We start from the raw sequence: 19,194 nt of genomic DNA on the forward strand, positions 1-19,194 counted from the left end.
ATAACTGTGATTGCGCTAAGTGGGGTGCACTTGGAGAGTGGAAGGATAAAAGATTCCTGCATATCCCGATAGATCACATTTGTCAGAGTTTGCTATGGCTGCCAGAATATGCAGGATGAGCTCATTGATCAGTATCTCTGATTGTTGCATCTGCAAAGTAATCCGGTTGCCCAACCGAAGCCACACAACACTACGTGCGAACATTTCAAGTCGGGTATATACTTAGCAAACATTGAAACAATTGAGGGCCACGGAAATATATCGTTCAGAGGTGCGACGTTTCTTCACAGTTCACATACCGAGATGCATCGCTGGCACCGCATACAGTTGTTCCTATGTAGTTCACAAAGAGACAGGTCGAGACAGGTCTACACCACCCGACAGTTTGTCGAGAGTATATCATCTATCGTCTCTATCAACATGTTCTGCGTATTAAAGAATTCGGCAAGAGAGAAAAGCCGCTGAGTCAGCGGTTATGGCCAATCCCGACCATTTACCCGCTGAGTCAGCGGAAACCCGCACGGGATCTTGTCGGCCTCCGAACGCCGATTTGTCCGAGCCACGGGACTCTGCAACTTCGCCGGCTGGATACACATGCAAATTCTGACGGATCTCACGCTTACTCCCCTTTCTTACATCGTTCATGATGCTCTCTTTGGACTTGTTATTCCGATCGGGCAGGAGAGATAACTTTCCGAGCTGTAGGGCCATGGCAATGTGGTTATCCACGTGGCTCACGGGACAATAATCTCCCCGAATTTATTTTTCTACCGTCTTTGATCCATATCCGCCATCAGACCCATTCTTTTGCTGATAATCTTGGGGCTAACTGCAATTGATTGGATAGGCTATCCTATCCTTGGTGGAGCCTCATCATCGAAGCTCCGAGTCGGCCTCGCCGTCAGAGGGTTTTCTCGCTCGACCCACTTCTAGAGAAAATGTTCCTTATATAGTTGTCCGGCAGGACCATGCCCCCCATCATGCTGGCATTCTTTCTCCTCTCACTGTTCCTCTCCCATGACCATGGAGGATCATGGTCAAGCTCCGTATCCTCGGCATCCTCCGTCGGATGGCCGCGATGACACCGACAGTACGGCTACCGTGATGGGTGACGATCTCGCACCGCTCCCTAAGACCTCCAACAAGAGTCGCGCCGACGACTGGGCCCTCATGTCCCAGGTCAAACAGCAGAATCAACGGGATGTGGAGTCGGGATTCCACCGTCGCGAACTCGGTGTCACCTGGAAGAATCTCACCGTCGAAGTCGTCAGCGCCGAGTCTGCAGTTAACGAGAACTTCTTCTCTCAGTTCAACATCCCCCAGCATATTAAGGAGTCCCGCAATAAACCGTCTCTTCGCTCCATTCTTGATAATAGTCATGGCTGTGTCAAGCCCGGCGAGATGTTGTTGGTCCTGGGTCGCCCTGGTTCCGGATGTACCACTCTCCTCAAGATGCTTGCGAACCGACGTTTGGGTTACCGTTCCGTGGAAGGAGACGTCCGATATGGCTCACTGACGGCGGATGAGGCGTCGAGATACCGCGGCCAAATTGTCATGAATACCGAGGAGGAGATCTTCTTTCCCACGCTGACGGTGGGCGAAACGATGGATTTCGCAACCCGGTTGAAGGTTCCCTTCAATCTCCCGAAGGGAGTGGAATCGGCCGAGGCCTATCGTCAGGAGATGAAGCAATTCCTCCTCGAGTCGATGGGTATCTCCCACACCAACGACACTAAGGTTGGCAATGAATATGTGCGTGGCGTTTCTGGTGGCGAGCGCAAGCGTGTCTCCATTATTGAATGCCTCGCCTCCCGTGGATCTGTCTTCTGTTGGGATAACAGTACCCGTGGGTTGGATGCAAGTACTGCCCTGGAATGGACCAAGGCAATTCGCGCCATGACCGATGTCTTGGGCTTATCGACGATCGTCACCCTGTACCAGGCAGGCAATGGTATCTACGACTTGTTCGATAAGGTCCTGGTGCTGGACGAGGGAAAGCAGATATATTACGGTCCGATGACCCAGGCTCGTCCCTTCATGGAGGACCTTGGATTCGTTTGCCGCGAGGGTTCTAATGTGGCCGACTATCTGTCCGGTGTGACTGTTCCCACGGAACGCAAAATCAAACCAGGATACGAGAGCCGTTTCCCCCGGAATGCAGATGCGATCAGGGTCGAATACGAGAAATCGCCCATTTACTCCCAAATGGTGGCCGAGTACGAATATCCAGACAGCGATCAAGCGCGCCATCGCACCGACGAATTCAAACTCTCCGTCAAGGAGGAGAAAAACAAGCGACTCCCCGAGAGTAGTCCGTTGACGGTGGATTTCCTCGAGCAGGTGAAGATCTGTATTATCCGGCAGTACCAGATCCTTTGGGGTGATAAGGCGACCTTCATTATCAAGCAAGTTTCGACCCTCGTCCAGGCCTTGATTGCCGGTTCGCTTTTCTACAACGCCCCGAACAACTCGGGCGGTCTTTTTGTGAAGTCCGGTGCTCTGTTTTTCTCGTTGCTTTATAACAGTCTGCTATCGATGTCAGAGGTTACCGACTCCTTCAGTGGTCGGCCTGTCCTGATCAAACATAAAGGATTCGCTTACTTTCATCCTGCTGCATTCTGCATAGCGCAGATAACCGCAGATATTCCGGTTTTATTGTTCCAGATCTCCATCTTCTCGCTTGTGGTTTACTTCATGACTGGCCTCACTATGTCAGCTTCTGGGTTCTTTACCTACTGGATTCTGGTATTCGCTGTGACCATGACTATGACAGCACTTTTCCGTGCGGTTGGAGCTCTGTTTACTACATTCGATGGCGCCTCAAAAGTGTCTGGTTTCCTCATTTCGGCCCTAATTATGTACACCGGTTATATGATCCAGAAGCCGCAGATGCACCCGTGGTTTGGTTGGATCTACTGGATCAACCCTCTTGCGTATGGATTTGACGCCTTGTTGTCTAGTGAGTTTCACCAGAAGATCATCCCTTGCGTCGGCACGAATCTTGTGCCTACTGGTCCCGGATATGAAAACGCTGTTGGCCACCAATCTTGTGCCGGCGTGGGAGGGGCTATACAGGGCGATAACTACGTCACTGGAGATCAGTACCTGGCGTCGCTGTCATACAGCCACAACCACGTGTGGCGCAACTTCGGTATCCTCTGGGGCTGGTGGGCACTCTTCGCGGCTGTCACTATCATTGCTACCTCTCGTTGGAAGGCCGCTTCGGAAAGTGGCAGCTCCCTCTTGATTCCGCGCGAGAGACTAGACAAACATCGCCAGGTATCCCGTGCCGATGAGGAATCTCAGTTCGATGAGAAGTCTAAGACCCCTCAAGATAGCCGTTCGCAGGACGATGACATTGACAAGCAGCTTATTCGCAACACTTCAGTGTTCACCTGGAAGGGATTGTCCTATACAGTGAAGACGCCCTCCGGTGATCGCGTTCTCTTGGATAACGTATATGGTTGGGTGAAACCCGGTATGTTGGGCGCCTTGATGGGTTCATCTGGCGCCGGAAAGACCACCCTTTTGGATGTGTTGGCGCAACGTAAGACGGAGGGCACTATCCGCGGTTCTATCATGGTGGATGGTCGTCCCTTACCGGTTTCCTTCCAGCGTTCCGCTGGTTATTGTGAGCAGCTCGATGTCCACGAGCCATTCGCTACTGTACGCGAAGCGTTGGAGTTCAGCGCCCTGCTCCGTCAGCCCCGTGACGTCCCCGACGCGGAGAAACTGAAGTACGTGGATACGATTATTGATCTTCTGGAACTTCACGATATTGCCGACACGTTAATCGGCCGTGTGGGTGCCGGCCTGAGTGTGGAGCAGCGGAAGCGTGTTACCATCGGCGTGGAGTTGGTCTCGAAGCCGAGCATCTTGATCTTTTTGGATGAACCAACATCGGGTCTCGATGGCCAATCAGCCTACAACACCGTCCGGTTCTTAAGAAAGTTGGCAGATGTTGGCCAGGCAGTGTTGGTTACCATTCATCAACCATCTGCCCAGCTTTTTGCTGAATTCGATACACTGCTTCTGTTGGCGAAGGGGGGTAAGATGGTCTATTTCGGCGACATTGGTGACAATGGCCAAACTGTGAAAGATTATTTTGCTCGTTACAACGCCGCTTGCCCTCCGAACGTGAACCCTGCTGAGCATATGATTGATGTGGTTTCTGGTGCACTCTCCCAAGGTCGAGATTGGAACCAGGTGTGGAATGAGTCCCCGGAAAACCAAAAAGCCATTGAAGAACTCAACCATATCATCGACGATGCGGCATCGAAGCCTCCCGGCACTACCGATGATGGAAATGAATTCGCCACATCTCTGTGGTACCAGACGAAGGTCGTCAGCAAGCGCATGTGTTTGGCCCTGTTCCGGAACACCGACTATGTCAACAATAAACTGGCTCTCCATATTGGCTCTGCGCTCTTCAACGGATTTTCGTTCTGGATGATTAGCGATACGGTCCACTCCATGCAACTCCGTCTCTTCACCATTTTCAACTTTATTTTCGTGGCTCCCGGTGTTATCAACCAGTTACAACCGCTCTTCCTCGAACGACGTGACATCTATGATGTGCGCGAGAAGAAGTCTAAGATGTACTCATGGAAGGCCTTCGTCACCGCTTTGATCGTCTCAGAGATTCCTTATCTCTGTCTATGTGCCGTCCTTTACTTCGCCTGTTGGTACTACACAGTTGGCTTCCCCACAGACTCGAACAAGTCCGGTGCAGTGTTCTTCGTGATGTTGATGTACGAGTTCGTGTACACCGGCATCGGTCAGTTCATTTCCGCATACGCTCCGAACGCGATCTTCGCATCTTTAATCAACCCCGTCATCATTGGAACCCTTGCCTCCTTCTGTGGTGTTTTGGTGCCGTACCAACAGATCCAGGCATTCTGGCGTTACTGGATCTACTATATGAACCCCTTCAATTACTTGATGGGTAGTATGCTAACATTTACTGTCTTCGACGTGGATGTTAAGTGCAAAGATTCCGAATTTGCGCTGTTTGATCCTCCCAACGGTACCACCTGCGCCAGCTATCTTTCAACCTACATGCAGGGAATTGGCGCACGGATGAACCTCACCAACCCTGACGCCACCGAGGGCTGTCGCGTTTGTCAATATACCCGTGGTAGCGATTATCTGGTGACGGTCAACCTAATGGATTACTATTATGGTTGGCGAGACGCGGCTATCGTGGCGTTGTTTGCTCTGAGTTCATATGCTCTTGTCTACGTGCTGATGAAGCTGCGGACCAAGGCATCCAAGCAGGCTGAATGATCCATTGCAGTCATACGCAATAGGTCTTTCCAATTTATTTCGACTTTACCATTACACTTTATTTTGGAAATACGCCGTTGGGTCCATTTTGCATTTTTAGGAGTTCCCAATAGATATTTCATGTCATAGATGTCGAACTCGAAGACTGGTCCTTTAATGTTAATAGAATTATTAATCAATGTCATTGTTCAATCTGTATAGTCGGTATCTCTGCATGGGAAGATAGGGGGATGCCTTGGGCCCAATAATTCATTGGCCGGCATGGCTTCATCTGCCAAGACGTCCTTTACTTAGGTATTCATACTGTCCTTCCCTAGAGAGACAGAGATAGAAATATCCAGATTGTGGGCGAGCTCATCAAGAAAACCTCCGCTAAATCGTCAATGTATAGTTCTATGCTAATGCTTCGTTGCTTCATATGCAAGTGTAAACCAATGCGCCGCCTGCCCAATTGCCAAGACAATAGAGGAAAATTTCCCATAGACAAAACTTAGAAACTGAAAAGACCACTGCGTCGCTTTCCGTAAGGATACACAACCAGGGCTGCAATAAACAGGCCGACCGTGATACCGATAGCGACCTGAATCATGCCAAAACCCAGGCTGGCAATTGAAGTATCCTGACTGGACTGAGGGACACTGCTGGCACTGCCGTTCTTGCTGATGCTTTCGCGAATCTGATCGGCATACTCAATACCGGCAATCAAGGAGCCACTTGACGCGAGACCAGACGGGACCAGCACGAAGATAGCGGGGAGAATAGCAGTCGCCGCGTGACCGTGCCACAGACGGCTGTAGAGGTTGCCCAAAAGGCCGATAGTAAAGGCGCCGACAGTGTTGGCGACCTCGGAGCTTGATCCTAGTTTCTTGGTGCTGAAGTAGTTGGTAATGTAGCCACAGACCGCAATGAGCATCATCATAGGCAGCTGTTTCCATTTGCCCTGGTTGATGATCGCGATGAACAAGACAAAGACAGGAATGAATACAAAATGCTGGATGTACTCGCTACCGTATATATCCAGTCTCTTGCACTCCTTCTCGGACGTCGCGCCTCCATCCAGCAAACCGTAGATGGTGGTGCCGACTGTGATACCGTAGCCCAGGAATAGCGAGTAGATGATAGCAAACACCATGCGGATGGATCCAGCGATCATCTGGTGGGATTGTAATTCTAGACTGCTGCATAGCACCATGAAACCCGGCAGAATCAACGCGATAGAAGACTGAGCGAGCGCGGAGAAGCAGAAGAGGTACTCTTCGCCCTCCCGGGGAGACTTTATTGAGCCAAATGCACGCGCCAGGAAGGATGTCAGCACAGCAGCGCTGACCTCGAAAACGTTGGAGTACAGCACAGATGTTGGTGCCAGGACGTGTTGCATGAATCCGACCAGCGATCCAAGCAGGAAACAGATAGGCATGTCAATTGGACGAGCACTAAACGCAAAGGGTCCAACAGCCACACTCGCCATGCCATATGCCGGGATGAGAAGCCACTTATTGAACCTTGGCTTGCGTTTCATGATACTGTCGAGTTCCTGGCTCGCTTCTTCCACTCCAATCATGTCGTGGACCACGTTCTTATAGACGTTGTGCGTCTCTGCCAGCCGTCCAAGGTCAACGCCTTGAATGGTGCGAACCAACTTGACCTCTGCCGTGCGCGTAGTGGGATCGTCAAACGACATTATCATACAACCAGGCAGGTAAAGGAACTGACCCTCGACGGAGAGCACTCGCGCGGTCATTTGCATGTATTCTTCCAAACGATGAGTTGGCGCCCCATATCGCATAAGCGCGCGACAGAGTTGCATTATGTACCGCTGTCTGGCAAGAATCTCGGCGATATGGATAGTAACCCGAATTTCGTCTTCCAGGCGCGTCTTGTGATGGACCCTCTTCTTGTGCTTCCGTCGCTTGGGGGCGATGGATGTCGTGTCCGCAGTGGCCGGCAGACTAGCACGGCTCAGGTTCATCGAGGCCTCCACCAGAGACGCGGTTGACTGGTGATTGGGCTTTTTATACCATTTGATCTTCTCTTTTTTGGGAGTCAGTGTCCCTGATTTTGGAGTGGCCGCCCCGGATGAGACTTGCGACTCGCTGTCGGAGGAGTCAGTGACTGATAGGCTCTCCTTGCTACCGTCCGGGTTCCCGTATAGCTTCAAAAGTTGCGATAAAATCCCACCCCCACCGGTAAATGATCGTGGTCGTTGACTGTACCAGGATTCCGGTCGACTTGGTGGCCCTTCCGGCGTGCTCTGTCCGGACCGGGCATACGCCGGCCGAGGCCTGCGGCGCCGGGGTTCGTTCTGGGTCATCCTCCGGACAAGACGGTGTGCTTCTGCACTCGGGGCCGGTTCATGCGCGTCCTCTTCAGGATTCTCCTGTAGTGCCTTGAGTCTCTCGGAGATTTGGCGCATAGGCAAGCCGCCCTCCAGATCGTCTGGATAAAGGGACGCGCCCAATGCTTCTCCATCGTCAAGAGGCCTGCCTAGACGTTCTCCTAGGCGCACCGTCTTTTGGCGAATCAGCTCCCCGGCAGCCCTGAACCGATCCCTAGCTGACATTGTTCGATCGGGGGTACGCTTCAGGTCAGACTCCGACATATCATCCGCGGTCGATGACCGAGTAGTCCCTCCTGGCATCCTGCCTGCAGCGGCATCCTTTTCTGCATCGGCGTGGAGGGTATCAGTCAGATCTACCCAGCGAGCGGAGGTTGGCTGAACGGATCGAAACGATTGAACGGACTGGTCCGAATCGAATCGAGGCATGGGAGGTCGACTCGGCGGCGGCGATTCTTCGTTGTTGAGGGATTGAAACCTCACCCGGTGAGCACGGGTGGGTTCATTGATCATATCATACTGATGTTGCTCGATGCTTTCCTGCGGGAAGTATTCGTCTTCATGATCACTCTGGGGGGCGGATTCGCCGCCTCCTTCGTGACTGTTCTGCGGATCGAGTAATCTCCAGGAGCCACTATCCCTCCGCGAATCCGACATAGGGTATGAATGGTGAAACAGACCAGCTGCTCTGAACGTAGTATGGAATTGGATGGATACGAGGAGAAGATTGGGGGGAGAAAAAGCGGATGAACGGTGGAGGGGCGGCTAGAAATGAAAGTTGAAATAGATTAAAATAATACAAAACGATGGACACGGCACAAACGGAAGAGAAAAACGAAGGATGAGAAGAAACTGGGTGAAAGCAAGGGAATATTATGGGAGCCAGGATAGGAACAGGCAATGAGATTAGAAAAGCCAATGGCAAAATGCGTCACGGACGGGGGGGACCATGGGCGGGCGAGCCAGAGCTGCCAAACTCCGGCGGACCAAAAATAAGTCGAGTCTAGAACGATCATTTCTGGACCAAGAGATGGCAACAGAAAACAATGACGGCCAGTAACGGACGCGAGGTTGGTGGATAAGGGGACAATGGCAATGATTTCATGGCACGAAGCGTAGAATGCATGATTGGCGCCTGTGGATGGAGACCCCGGCGGATGATGATGAATGCGCGACAAAGTGCGTGGATCGCCATGAAGTGTCAAGCCGTCTCTCTGCGTATTTTTAATCGATTAATTCCCGAGGGCAGATCGCTGATGCGATCTCCCTGCCATTTACTGCGTACATCTCGAGATGCCGGTGTATGACACCTGGAAGTTGGACATTGTGGTGGCCACCCACACGGCTCGCCTTAGCCGATCCTCCGATGATAGTGATAATAATAGACCCGAAATAATGTGCGTGCTGTGTATGCGTGGATGGCCATATGATAAGGGCCATAATACTGATTGCCGGCCGGGTATGATTTGTGCAGTGGTCGGACGAATCCATGTGGATCTCGCGTGGAGCTTGGTGGCAAACGACAATGCCCAATCTTTATTTCCAGACCTTGACGGGCTTCCAGACTTCCCGCCGCCGAGAAAAAGCCCTCTCTAGGCCGGGTTCTACATGCGCTGATCAGTTTCGCCCGTGCAGTGTGTGGTGTACCCAGTCTCCTCTCCTTGAACTAGGAAAAGGCGTATGATTGTCTCGTTCCTGCAGGCCTCGAGCATGATTGACGTGGATGATTTTCGTCAGAGAAAATAAGGATCCTCCTGAGTCTCTATTTTCGTCCCGTGTGCGTGGCCGAATATCTCGGCGCTTGGCTAATGTGGGGGGCCCTCAAGCCCCTGCAGTTGCGGCGATGCGGACATTCCAGAAGGTCACGATGGATGATGAGGACAACGGCAATTCCAGTACTTCCCCATGGGAGCCATGATGTTGGACATTATTTGATACAAACTCATTCTTTTTCGAACTCCTTGGTGTGATCTGGCTGGTTTGTTGGTCATTTGGAGAGATCCTACAATGCTTTGAATATACTAATACATCGCATCATTGTCGATCCAGAAAATTCTACGTGTCGCTGCATTCTCGCCCATCAGAAGACAAAGTGCGCAGTACGCGTCATGAAGTCAAAAAGCCCATGTCCTGCGTGTGATCGCCTTGCACCTTGCTTAACCGCCGGCGACTTCTCTCCCTTGCACACTCGCTAGCAGCCTCACAATTATACCGAACCCCAGTTGTCCCAAATGTTCCGCAGTGACACGATGACTTTATAGAATCTGCCGCACCCTAGTCGCAAGAACGAGCAAATCATTCTAGGGGGTTTTGTGTATATATAAGGAAGACAAACCGTCAGAATGACTGCTGTCAACAAATTCTCACAAACGGCAGCATCCCATCCGTAGACAGCTACCATGCCCCTCAAATTACTCTGTCTCCATGGCTGGGGAACAAACGTGAAGGTCAGTACCCCTGTCCTTGCTGATCCCCTCAAGAATAAGGTTTCCTGTCTCACTGTCTCTTGCCATGGTAGATCCTGCAATCCCAGATGAGTATGTGTGACCAACTATTCCATCCTATCCAATCAATTGATCAGCAAAGCCAGTCTGACCACCTGATAGACAATCTAATGACTGAGCTTCGCCACGATAACACGGTAATATTTCATTTCCTAGAAGGCGATATCGACTCCGACCCGGGTCCTGGTATTGCTGGGTTCTACGATGGCCCATACTACAGCTACTACAAATTTCCCCAACCATTTTCCAACCCAGATCCAGATGATGCTTCTCTGTTGCATGCCTATGACCGCCTCTACGGCGTTCTTGATACGGAAGGCCCTTTTGATGGGATACTAGGTTTCTCTCATGGGGGAACCCTGGCTGCAGGGTTCCTCATTTACCACGCCAAGCTCTACCCTCAGGAGCCACCTTTATTGCGCTGTGCTATCTTCATTAACTCTCTGCCACCGTTTCGGATGGATCCCGATCAGGATCCAGTGATTGATCCTGATCTTGAAGGATATATCACCATCCCAACCCTCAGCATCGGGGGTGCGCAAGACCCTTTATTTAAGTACTCTCTCGCACTACACCAATTGTGTGATCCGTTAACCTCGGCATGGGTAGTACACACCAAAGGACATGGAATCCCTGGGGATAGCAAGAATATTGCCATGATTGCTAGAGCTATTAAGAAACTAGTGCTTCAGACATTGACTGGAAGTTGACTAAGTTGGGCCGTAGCTATATCGTCCGAAGGTTATTCCATGTAGCGAGCGACTCCTGGCAGGATATATCGCAGATGCCTAGGCCTGACCATAGTCCGGCCCATTGTGACGTACCACACCAATATCGGGAAATTAATGAACATATTACGTATCGCTCTTCTTTACCCTTGTGTTCTAACCCATCTTCCGTTTGAGCTGTCTATCTCAGTGCAGATGTGACAGGCCCATGATGGAGTGCACTTCAGCGGAGCGGCCATTGGGCTTGCCTACGACCCAAGAAACCACACTGCTGGATCAAGATGATCTACCAGTGCTTTCCCCAGAGCTTTCCATGTCGATTGCAATCATCGGCATGGGATTCCGTGGGCCCGGGGATGCGACAAATGTTGAGAAACTATGGAACATGATACTGGAAGGTCGAGAAGCCTGGAGTCCAGTCCCAGAGTCGAAATGGAATCATTCTGCCTTCTACCATCCTGATTATGCGAGGCATGGAACGGCAAGTATACAAGCCGGGCATATGTACGATGTGCTAATTTTGGGGCAGACTAACGTCGAGGGCGGACATTTCTTGAGGGAGGATGTGTCTCTATTTGACGCACCATTCTTCAATATGACAACCGACGAAGCAGCCGTACGTGAACAGACTCCCAGAATCTTCATAAAGGAAAGTGCTGACGATCATTAAGGCCATGGATCCTCAACAGCGCCTTTTACTTGAAGTCACTTACGAAGCGCTTGAAAATGGTAAGCTGCACTGTTTTTGTGCCATAGAGCTTATAACTCACGTATATAGCGGGGATGCCCCTACACAAGATCATGGGAAGTCATACCGCCTGTTTTGTAGGGTGTTTCAACGCAGATTATACCGACCTTCTTCTTCGGGACCCTGAGCGGATCCCGATTTACCAATGCACGAACTCCGGACAGTCCCGTGCAATGACAGCCAACCGCATATCATACTTCTTTGATATGAAAGGTCCCAGCGTCACTGTCGACACGGCCTGCTCAGGAAGCTTAGTGGCCCTTCACCTAGCATGCACCAGCTTGCAATGTGGCGATGCATCGATGGCCATTGCGGCAGGAGTGAACGTGATTTTGAGCCATGAATTCATGTCAACTTTGTCAATGATGAAGTGAGGATGCCCCAAATTCAATTTTCCACTTGCCATCCGTATGGAGATTGTACTCAATATCTAATCCCAATTCTATTGCAGATTCTTGTCCCCCGATGGGCGATGTCATACATTCGATGAAAAGGCTAATGGCTACGGGCGTGGGGAGGGGATTGGGTGCATCATTCTCAAACCACTGAGAAATGCACTGCGCGACAATGACCCGATCCGTGCCGTTATTCGAGGATCAGGATTAAACCAAGATGGGAGGACTCCGGGAATCACGCTCCCGAATGGTGCCTCTCAGGAAGCCTTGATCAGAAGTGTGTACCAGCGCGCCGCGTTGAGTCCGTCTGACACGGAATTTGCTGAGACACACGGAACAGGAACACAGGCCGGAGATCCTATTGAAGCAAGAGCTCTTGGAAGAGTGTTTTCAGAGAACAGAGATCCGAGAAATCCCCTACGTATTGGGTCCGTCAAAACAAACGTTGGCCATCTGGAGGGGGCCAGTGGTGTTGCAGCTGTAATCAAAGCAGCACTGATGTTAGAGAACCGTGTATTTGTCCCGAACCGCAATTTTCACACGTTAAACCGACGTATCCTCCTTGACAATTGGAAACTTAAGGTAATGTATTGATCTGCAGATGGCATATATTTTCTAACGTCTGTCTTAGGTGCAAGCATGCCGGGAAGCCTGGAAGAGCCCCGGACCACGTCGCATATCCGTGAATAGTTTCGGCTACGGTGGGAGTAACGCCCATGTTATCATGGAAGAGGCGTCGTACCATCTGAATAAATATAGACTAAATACGATGCGTCCTTGTCTTAGCGAAACGGGTGAACTATCATCATCTCGGAGCCGTGTCTACATTCTCTCCGGATTCGATGAGCTCGCGATAACTCGTCAGATTAACTCCTTACAGCAGTATCTTCTAGAAAATGCGCTCTTTATAAACGACGAATATTTGAATAACCTTGCATTTACTCTCAATGAACGTCGCACCCATCACCGCTACCGTATGGCGGTGATAGGAAACTCCGCTCAACACTTGATAGCAGCTCTGAAGAGTCAATCAAAGATAAAAATAGGCTCCCAGCGACCAAATATTGGCTTTATATTCACTGGACAAGGTGCACAATGGTGTGGAATGGGTAAAGAGCTGCTTGAAGCTTATCCACAGTTCCTACAGTCAATCAACCGGATAGACGAATATCTCAAAACTATAGGGGCCCCTTTCTGTACAGTCGGTAGGAATTAGAACCGTTCTATATTTACACTATTGACCCGTGATATGAAGCTAATTTGACCGATCAGATGAGTTGAGAAAGGGATCGGACCCCTCAGTATTAACACATCCTCTTCTTAGCCAGCCTATCTGTTCAGCTGTGCAAATTGCCCTAGTTGACCTGCTGGCATCCTGGGGAATCCGCCCAGACTCTGTAATTGGCCATTCGAGTGGCGAGATTGCTGCCGCATATGCTACTGGCTCTTTAAGTACGAAAGATGCGATGACTGTGGCGTATTATCGTGGAGTAGCTCTCAGCAAGCTAGTGCTGGACGGTGTACGCAGCCTAGGTGGGATGCTTGCAGTGAGCATGTCCGCTGATCAGGCCGAATACCACATAAAACAGCTAAAAGCAGGAAAAGCAGTGATTGCTTGTATAAATTCCCCATCCAGTGTCACGATATCAGGGGATATCGCGGCAATCGAAGAATTGCAGGATGTACTCCCTGACCATATCTTCAACCGCCGCTTGGCTGTCAAGGCCGCTTATCACTCCCATCATATGGAGTTAGTGGCTAATGAATATATGGCATCTATTGCACATGTGAAGCCCCAAAGTAATGATATACTATCTAATTATAATTCACAGAGACATATCTCGTTTTTCTCCTCGGTGACTGGCGCAGAATTCAAGCCCCACGAACTGGGACCTCAGTATTGGGTTCGAAATCTTGTGTCCCAGGTGAATTTTGTTGGCGCGATGAAAGCTCTGTGTTTTACAACGAATACCCCATGCAATGTCACCACTACCTCTGATGGTAAGCGTAAACGGTGGATCGGTACTGTGCGCAAAGTGAGAATTAACCATCTTATCGAGGTTGGGGCTCATGCTGCATTGTCCGGGCCCGTTAAACAAATAATACAGAGTGATATACGGCTGAAAGCTGCTGAAATAGGATATTCTAGTGTCTTGGTTCGAAAATGCAACGCAGTGACAACAGCACTCGATGTGACAGCTACTCTTGCTTGCGCAGGTTACCCTGTTAATTTCCAGGCTATCAATAATCCCTCGCCATCGAAACCCGTCAAAGTACTTGTCGATCTTCCCCAATACGAATGGAACCATAGCAGATCATATTGGGCAGAACCACGGATTAGTAAACAATTTCGAATGCGCAAGTTCCCCCGAACTGATCTTTTAGGGGCACCCGATAGCGTATCATGCCCTTTTGAGCCTCGATGGAGAAATATACTCAGGGTCACAGAGACACCTTGGCTTCAAGATCACAAGATACAATCGAGCATCGTATACCCTGCTGCTGGCTATATTGCCATGGGCATTGAGGCAATAAAACAGCTCACTAGGGAGATCGACCTCACAGAACCAAGCATATGTGCTTTTCTTCTCCAGGATATTTCAGTCAAGTCGGCCCTCATTATTCCAGAAAATTCGGCAGTGGAGACAATGACCTCACTCCGATCTTACAAGAACAGTTTGAGAACGGAGTCAATGTATGAATTTCATATATATTCCGTGACAGACGACAATAAGTGGACCGAGCACTGTAGTGGGCTTGTTTGTATCCAAACGAGCAAAGCCAAAGTGAGCTGCCCGCGAATTTCTCATTCCAAATTTTCTCGATTAAATGCGAAACTATTCTATGAGCGGCTTTCCAGTATTGGCCTAGAATACGGACCTTGTTTTACCAACCTGTCGGATGCTCAATTCGCGGACAATATGTCTATGGCGAAGGTTACCATTCCTCATACAGCTTCCGTGATGCCCGCAAACTTCGAGTATCCAAATATTGTACACCCCTGTACTCTGGATAGCATCATTCAAACAATATTCATCAGCATAGGGCCTATAACCAGCCCGGTCATTCCTGTCCACATTGACGAGATATCGATATTAAGTTCTATCACTTCCACAGCCGGACGAGAATTGGATGTTGAGACAGAAATCCATAAGAATTGTAATGGAGAGGTGTCTGCATCAATCTACACTAGAGAGAAAGATGGTAGCATCGGTATTTCCATACGCAGGCTCTTATGCACAAGCCTGAAAACTCAGACGACAGTTGACAACCAACCAAGGATTCATACTGCCTACGGTATCACGTGGAAACTAGACCCGGACTTTCACGTTTCCAATGGTCTATCCAATATCTTCAGGAGCCACGATGCACCGCGAGAACACATAGAGTCGAGCAGGTTGTTAGAGGCATGTGCATTGAACTATATCAGGGAATTCGTTGAGCAGCTCGGCCAAAAGCGAGGGTATACGGGTCCTCTGAGAGAGGAACAATTGGCATTTTACCAGCAGGTGATGCGACAAAATCGTGGACGAATCAAGAAGAACAATGACACAGGTCTTCAGGAAATCAAATCTTCTGGACCAAAAGGAAATTTACTATACACTATGGGGCAGATGCTTCTGGATCATTTGCGTGACGAAAATAGCTCTCTGGAGTGCATAGAAGACACTGCGGAGTGGGATCATTTTTGGCAACTTGTCCATGAAAAAACCATCATGGATAATGTCTCTGATTATTTGGACTTGGTGTGCAACAAAAATCCCGCATGTTCAATACTGGAGCTTGAAGCTGGTCGGGGAGGTGCTTTTGAGCGATTCCTGGAAGCCTATTCAGAAAGCAATCCTCCTTGCTCCAGGTATGTAGTGACCCATAATTCCCCAAGATTCGTTGAAAGATGGAGCCAAAGATATTCGAAATCGGGAGGCGTTATTCGGTTCAAACAACTGGATATTGAGAAAGATCTAGTTTCTCAGGGAATTGGCAAGCGCAAATACGATGTGGTAATTGGACTCCATGGACTGTATACAGTCAATTCAAAGCATGTCGCTCTAAAGAATATCCGCACCATGCTCAAGAAAGGTGGGAAGTTGTTGCTGCTCGATCCAGTTTCCAATAATACCCTGACGAATGCGGTGATATTCTCACAGTATCCCGGACACTGGAGAAATAATCACTTCGGTTATAGTGAACAAGACTGGCGAACTGTGCTATCTGAAACATGCTTCTCTCCAGATAAAATCCAATTAAGCATCTCGGAGAGCCCTTCTATGTTCGTGGCACAAATGACACCAGAGATGGCTCTATATCCTGCAGACATTTTAATAATAGCGGATGGCCACAGTGCCGTCTGTTTGACTCACCTGAAAGAGCTGTTTCTTAGTGCATCTGTAACTGTCGAGGTTGTCGATATAAAACACGCCAAACCTACTGGAAAGCTCTGTATCATGCTGGGTGACTTGACTCAGATGGTACTTGCGCAGCCAGACCCGACGACATGGGAAGTAACAAAGGAGATGTTTTTGAGATCTAGCGGCGTCCTTTGGGTTACACGCGGGGGTGCACCCTCACCAATCAGTCCCGAGGCCGGCCTTGTTACTGGGTTCGCAAGAACAGCTCGCTCCGAATCTGGCGTAAATCCTATTGTGACCCTTGATCTTGATGGAAGAAAGCCTCTCTGCGAGGAGACAGCAGCCCGGATTATATATGAACTCATTCAATATCGGTTTTTGCACAAGTCTGAAAACATTGACACTGAATATGCCGAGAGGAATGGGCTACTCCTGATTCCCCGAGTTGTAGAAAAACCAGACACATTCGTGCATCAAGATGTACAAGTTTCACATCTACAACTGTTTCACCAACCGGACGAAGTCATGGGATCTTTGCCAATGGGCTTTTTTACGGATAACTCGCAGAAAATATCACCATCTGATGAGAATATCCAAATCCAAGTCCACACCTCCAATATCTGCAGGCGAAGCATGTGTATGGTGGATAGATGGCCCAAGACAGACCAGCATTCCGTTGGTTCATACAGCGGAACTGTAATGGCAATGGGAAAGCGAGTATGTGGGTTAGAAATTGGTGATAAAGTGCTATGTCTTGCATCGGGGCCTCTGGCTAGGATGTATCAAGACAAAGCCACCGCATTCCACAAGCTCCCACCAACGGTCGAGATTGGGTCAGCTGCGTCGTTACCAGTGGCGTATTGCACAGCGATGTATGTAGTCCGCAACGTCGCTCGCATTTCTCCAGGTCAGAAGGTTCTTATTCATTGTGGAGCCACCTCGGCTGGGCAGGCTATTATGGAGTTATGCCGCCGCGCGAAGGCTGAGGTATTTGCTGTTGTGAGTAACACCACAGAAAGGGCATTGCTGATGTCGACATCACTCATTTCGCCACCCGAACGCATACTCATTGGAAACGAGTCCATTGATAGAGATATCATGACCGTGACAGAGGGAGAGGTTGACGTGCTTATCCTTTGTAATGATGCTACAGACCGGTATTTGCTGCCGTCACAGAAGATCCTACGCCCCTACGGTCATCTCATTCACCTTCGAACGCATCCCTTGCAGGGGGTAGATACATGGAAGATCGCCGGCCTCCGCGAAGATGTTATATTTGCAGCTCTCGATTTTGATCATCTTAGACAAACAAGGCCAGATGTGGTTACGGGCTTGTTCACCAACTTCGGTCAACTTCTTCGCGATGGGACAATCAATGCCCCAATTCTACCATCCTTCTCCGTTTCCGATACAACACAGGCTTTTGAGAAACTCGAGTCAGATCCGAGTGTAGACTCCGTGGCAATCACAGGAATATCGGACTTAAAGGTAAAGACATGCCCACGAGATTGTTGTGATTATGTACTGAGTTGCGCAGGCTACGGGAACAAGTACACCCGAGCCTCTTTTTAAACCGGACGCATCATATATGCTGGTCGGAGGTCTTAGTGGGATTGGACGGGAAATGGCGATGTGGATGGCGGAACATGGGGCGAAAACTCTTATACTCGTCAGTCGAAGCGGCTTATCGAAAGCAGGTTGCGACGAGACCCTTACAGAGCTTGGGAAGAAGGGAACTAAAGGCATTGTGTATGCCTGTGATGTGTCCAACAGCGATCATATGTCCTACATGACGTCGGAACTCACAAAAAATGCCCCTCCAATCAAGGGAGTAGTGCAGGCGGCAATGGTTCTCAAGGTATTGCTAATTCAATCATATTTCGAGTTCGCTAACATCCAGTAGGATGTTCATATTCAAGAAATGAGCCTCGAAGACTACCAATCCGTTCTCAGACCGAAATATAATGGGACTTGGAACCTACATCGTTACTTGCCGTCCAGTTTAGACTGGTTTATTATGCTGTCGTCTATTAGTGGCATCATCGGTAATGCCACTCAAGCAGCCTATGCGGCAGCATCAACCTTCATGGATCAATTCGCCGCATACAGACACTCCCTCGGTTTACCCGCCATCTCACTCGATCTAGGAGTAATTACAGACTCCGGGTATCTATCTGAAAACACAAAGCTAGCTTCTAAGATGGCCGGACAGGGCTTTCAAGGGACAGACACTGCAACGTTAATGTCTTTAGTAGAGGCGGTTATTGCTAACCAAAACGATAACAGAATGGGACCGCAGATAATCACAGGTCTGGGGGAGTGGAAAGACGGTCAATCCCTATCAAACTTTGACGCGCCCCTTTTCTCTCATTTCCGGAGAGCATTTTCAGATCCGTCTACCATGCCACAGATGGGAGCATCTTTGACTCCAATCAGAGCTGAACTCCAGGCTGCCAAGACGCTTGATGAAGCCGCAAGTGTTGTGTATAGGGCGTTGAGTAAGAAAGTGGCTACTAATATGTCGATCTCTGTCGATAACATAGGGCCATCAAATCCTATTTCAGAGTACGGGATTGATTCACATTTCGCTGTGGACTTGCGGAACTGGATTGTTAAGAGCATGGATAGTACGATTTCCATCCTCGAGATCCTTGCCAGTGGGTGCTTGATGGATCTCGCTGTAAAGATTGCAGGGAAGTCGGCTTTGCTTCCTGTTGACTAGTTGATATTTCCCGTGTATAGGAAAATCTGTGGGCTGGAAGTATAGGATTAAGTGGGGGTATAAGCTGATATCGCATCCATGGCATTTCCAGTCTAAGTATATATCGCCCCTGCTTTCAACTTGTGAC

General features: G+C 49.5%; 3 protein-coding genes across 3 annotated transcripts; 2 read left to right on the forward strand and 1 right to left on the reverse strand.

Annotated features, from left to right (window-relative positions):
• Positions 1-1,023: 1,023 nt before the first annotated feature.
• BDV59DRAFT_192300 (putative ABC multidrug transporter) lies at positions 1,024-5,286 on the forward strand (the record flags this gene model as incomplete). Its single annotated transcript, XM_073692022.1, has 2 exons — positions 1,024-1,101; positions 1,135-5,286. 2 exons carry the CDS (start codon positions 1,024-1,026, stop codon positions 5,284-5,286), a joined length of 4,230 nt encoding a protein of 1,409 aa, XP_073549670.1.
• A 165-nt stretch (positions 5,287-5,451) lies between these two features.
• BDV59DRAFT_165669 (domain membrane protein) lies at positions 5,452-8,562 on the reverse strand. The gene has a single exon (XM_073687643.1). It carries the CDS (start codon positions 8,276-8,278, stop codon positions 5,777-5,779), a length of 2,502 nt encoding a protein of 833 aa, XP_073549671.1. The 5' UTR covers positions 8,279-8,562; the 3' UTR covers positions 5,452-5,776.
• Positions 8,563-10,154: 1,592 nt separating this feature from the next.
• BDV59DRAFT_192302 (putative polyketide synthase) lies at positions 10,155-19,067 on the forward strand (the record flags this gene model as incomplete). Its single annotated transcript, XM_073692023.1, has 11 exons — positions 10,155-10,659; positions 11,135-11,334; positions 11,383-11,469; positions 11,525-11,582; positions 11,632-11,971; positions 12,053-12,578; positions 12,628-13,201; positions 13,269-15,852; positions 15,892-17,833; positions 17,883-18,203; positions 18,249-19,067. The coding sequence occupies 11 exons, from the start codon at positions 10,155-10,157 to the stop codon at positions 19,065-19,067; spliced, it is 7,956 nt and encodes a 2,651-aa protein (XP_073549672.1).
• Positions 19,068-19,194: the final 127 nt, after the last annotated feature.

Source organism: Aspergillus ambiguus (assembly GCF_047715705.1).
Source record: "Aspergillus ambiguus strain CBS 117.58 unplaced genomic scaffold BDV59scaffold_9, whole genome shotgun sequence".
Classification (NCBI taxonomy): Eukaryota; Fungi; Ascomycota; class Eurotiomycetes; order Eurotiales; family Aspergillaceae; genus Aspergillus; species Aspergillus ambiguus.

What these genes read in the sequence shown, in the direction of transcription:
- BDV59DRAFT_165669 (XM_073687643.1), bottom strand. Translation starts at nt 8,278, where the DNA reads ATGTCGGATTCGCGGAGGGATAGTGGCTCCTGGAGATTACTCGATCCG.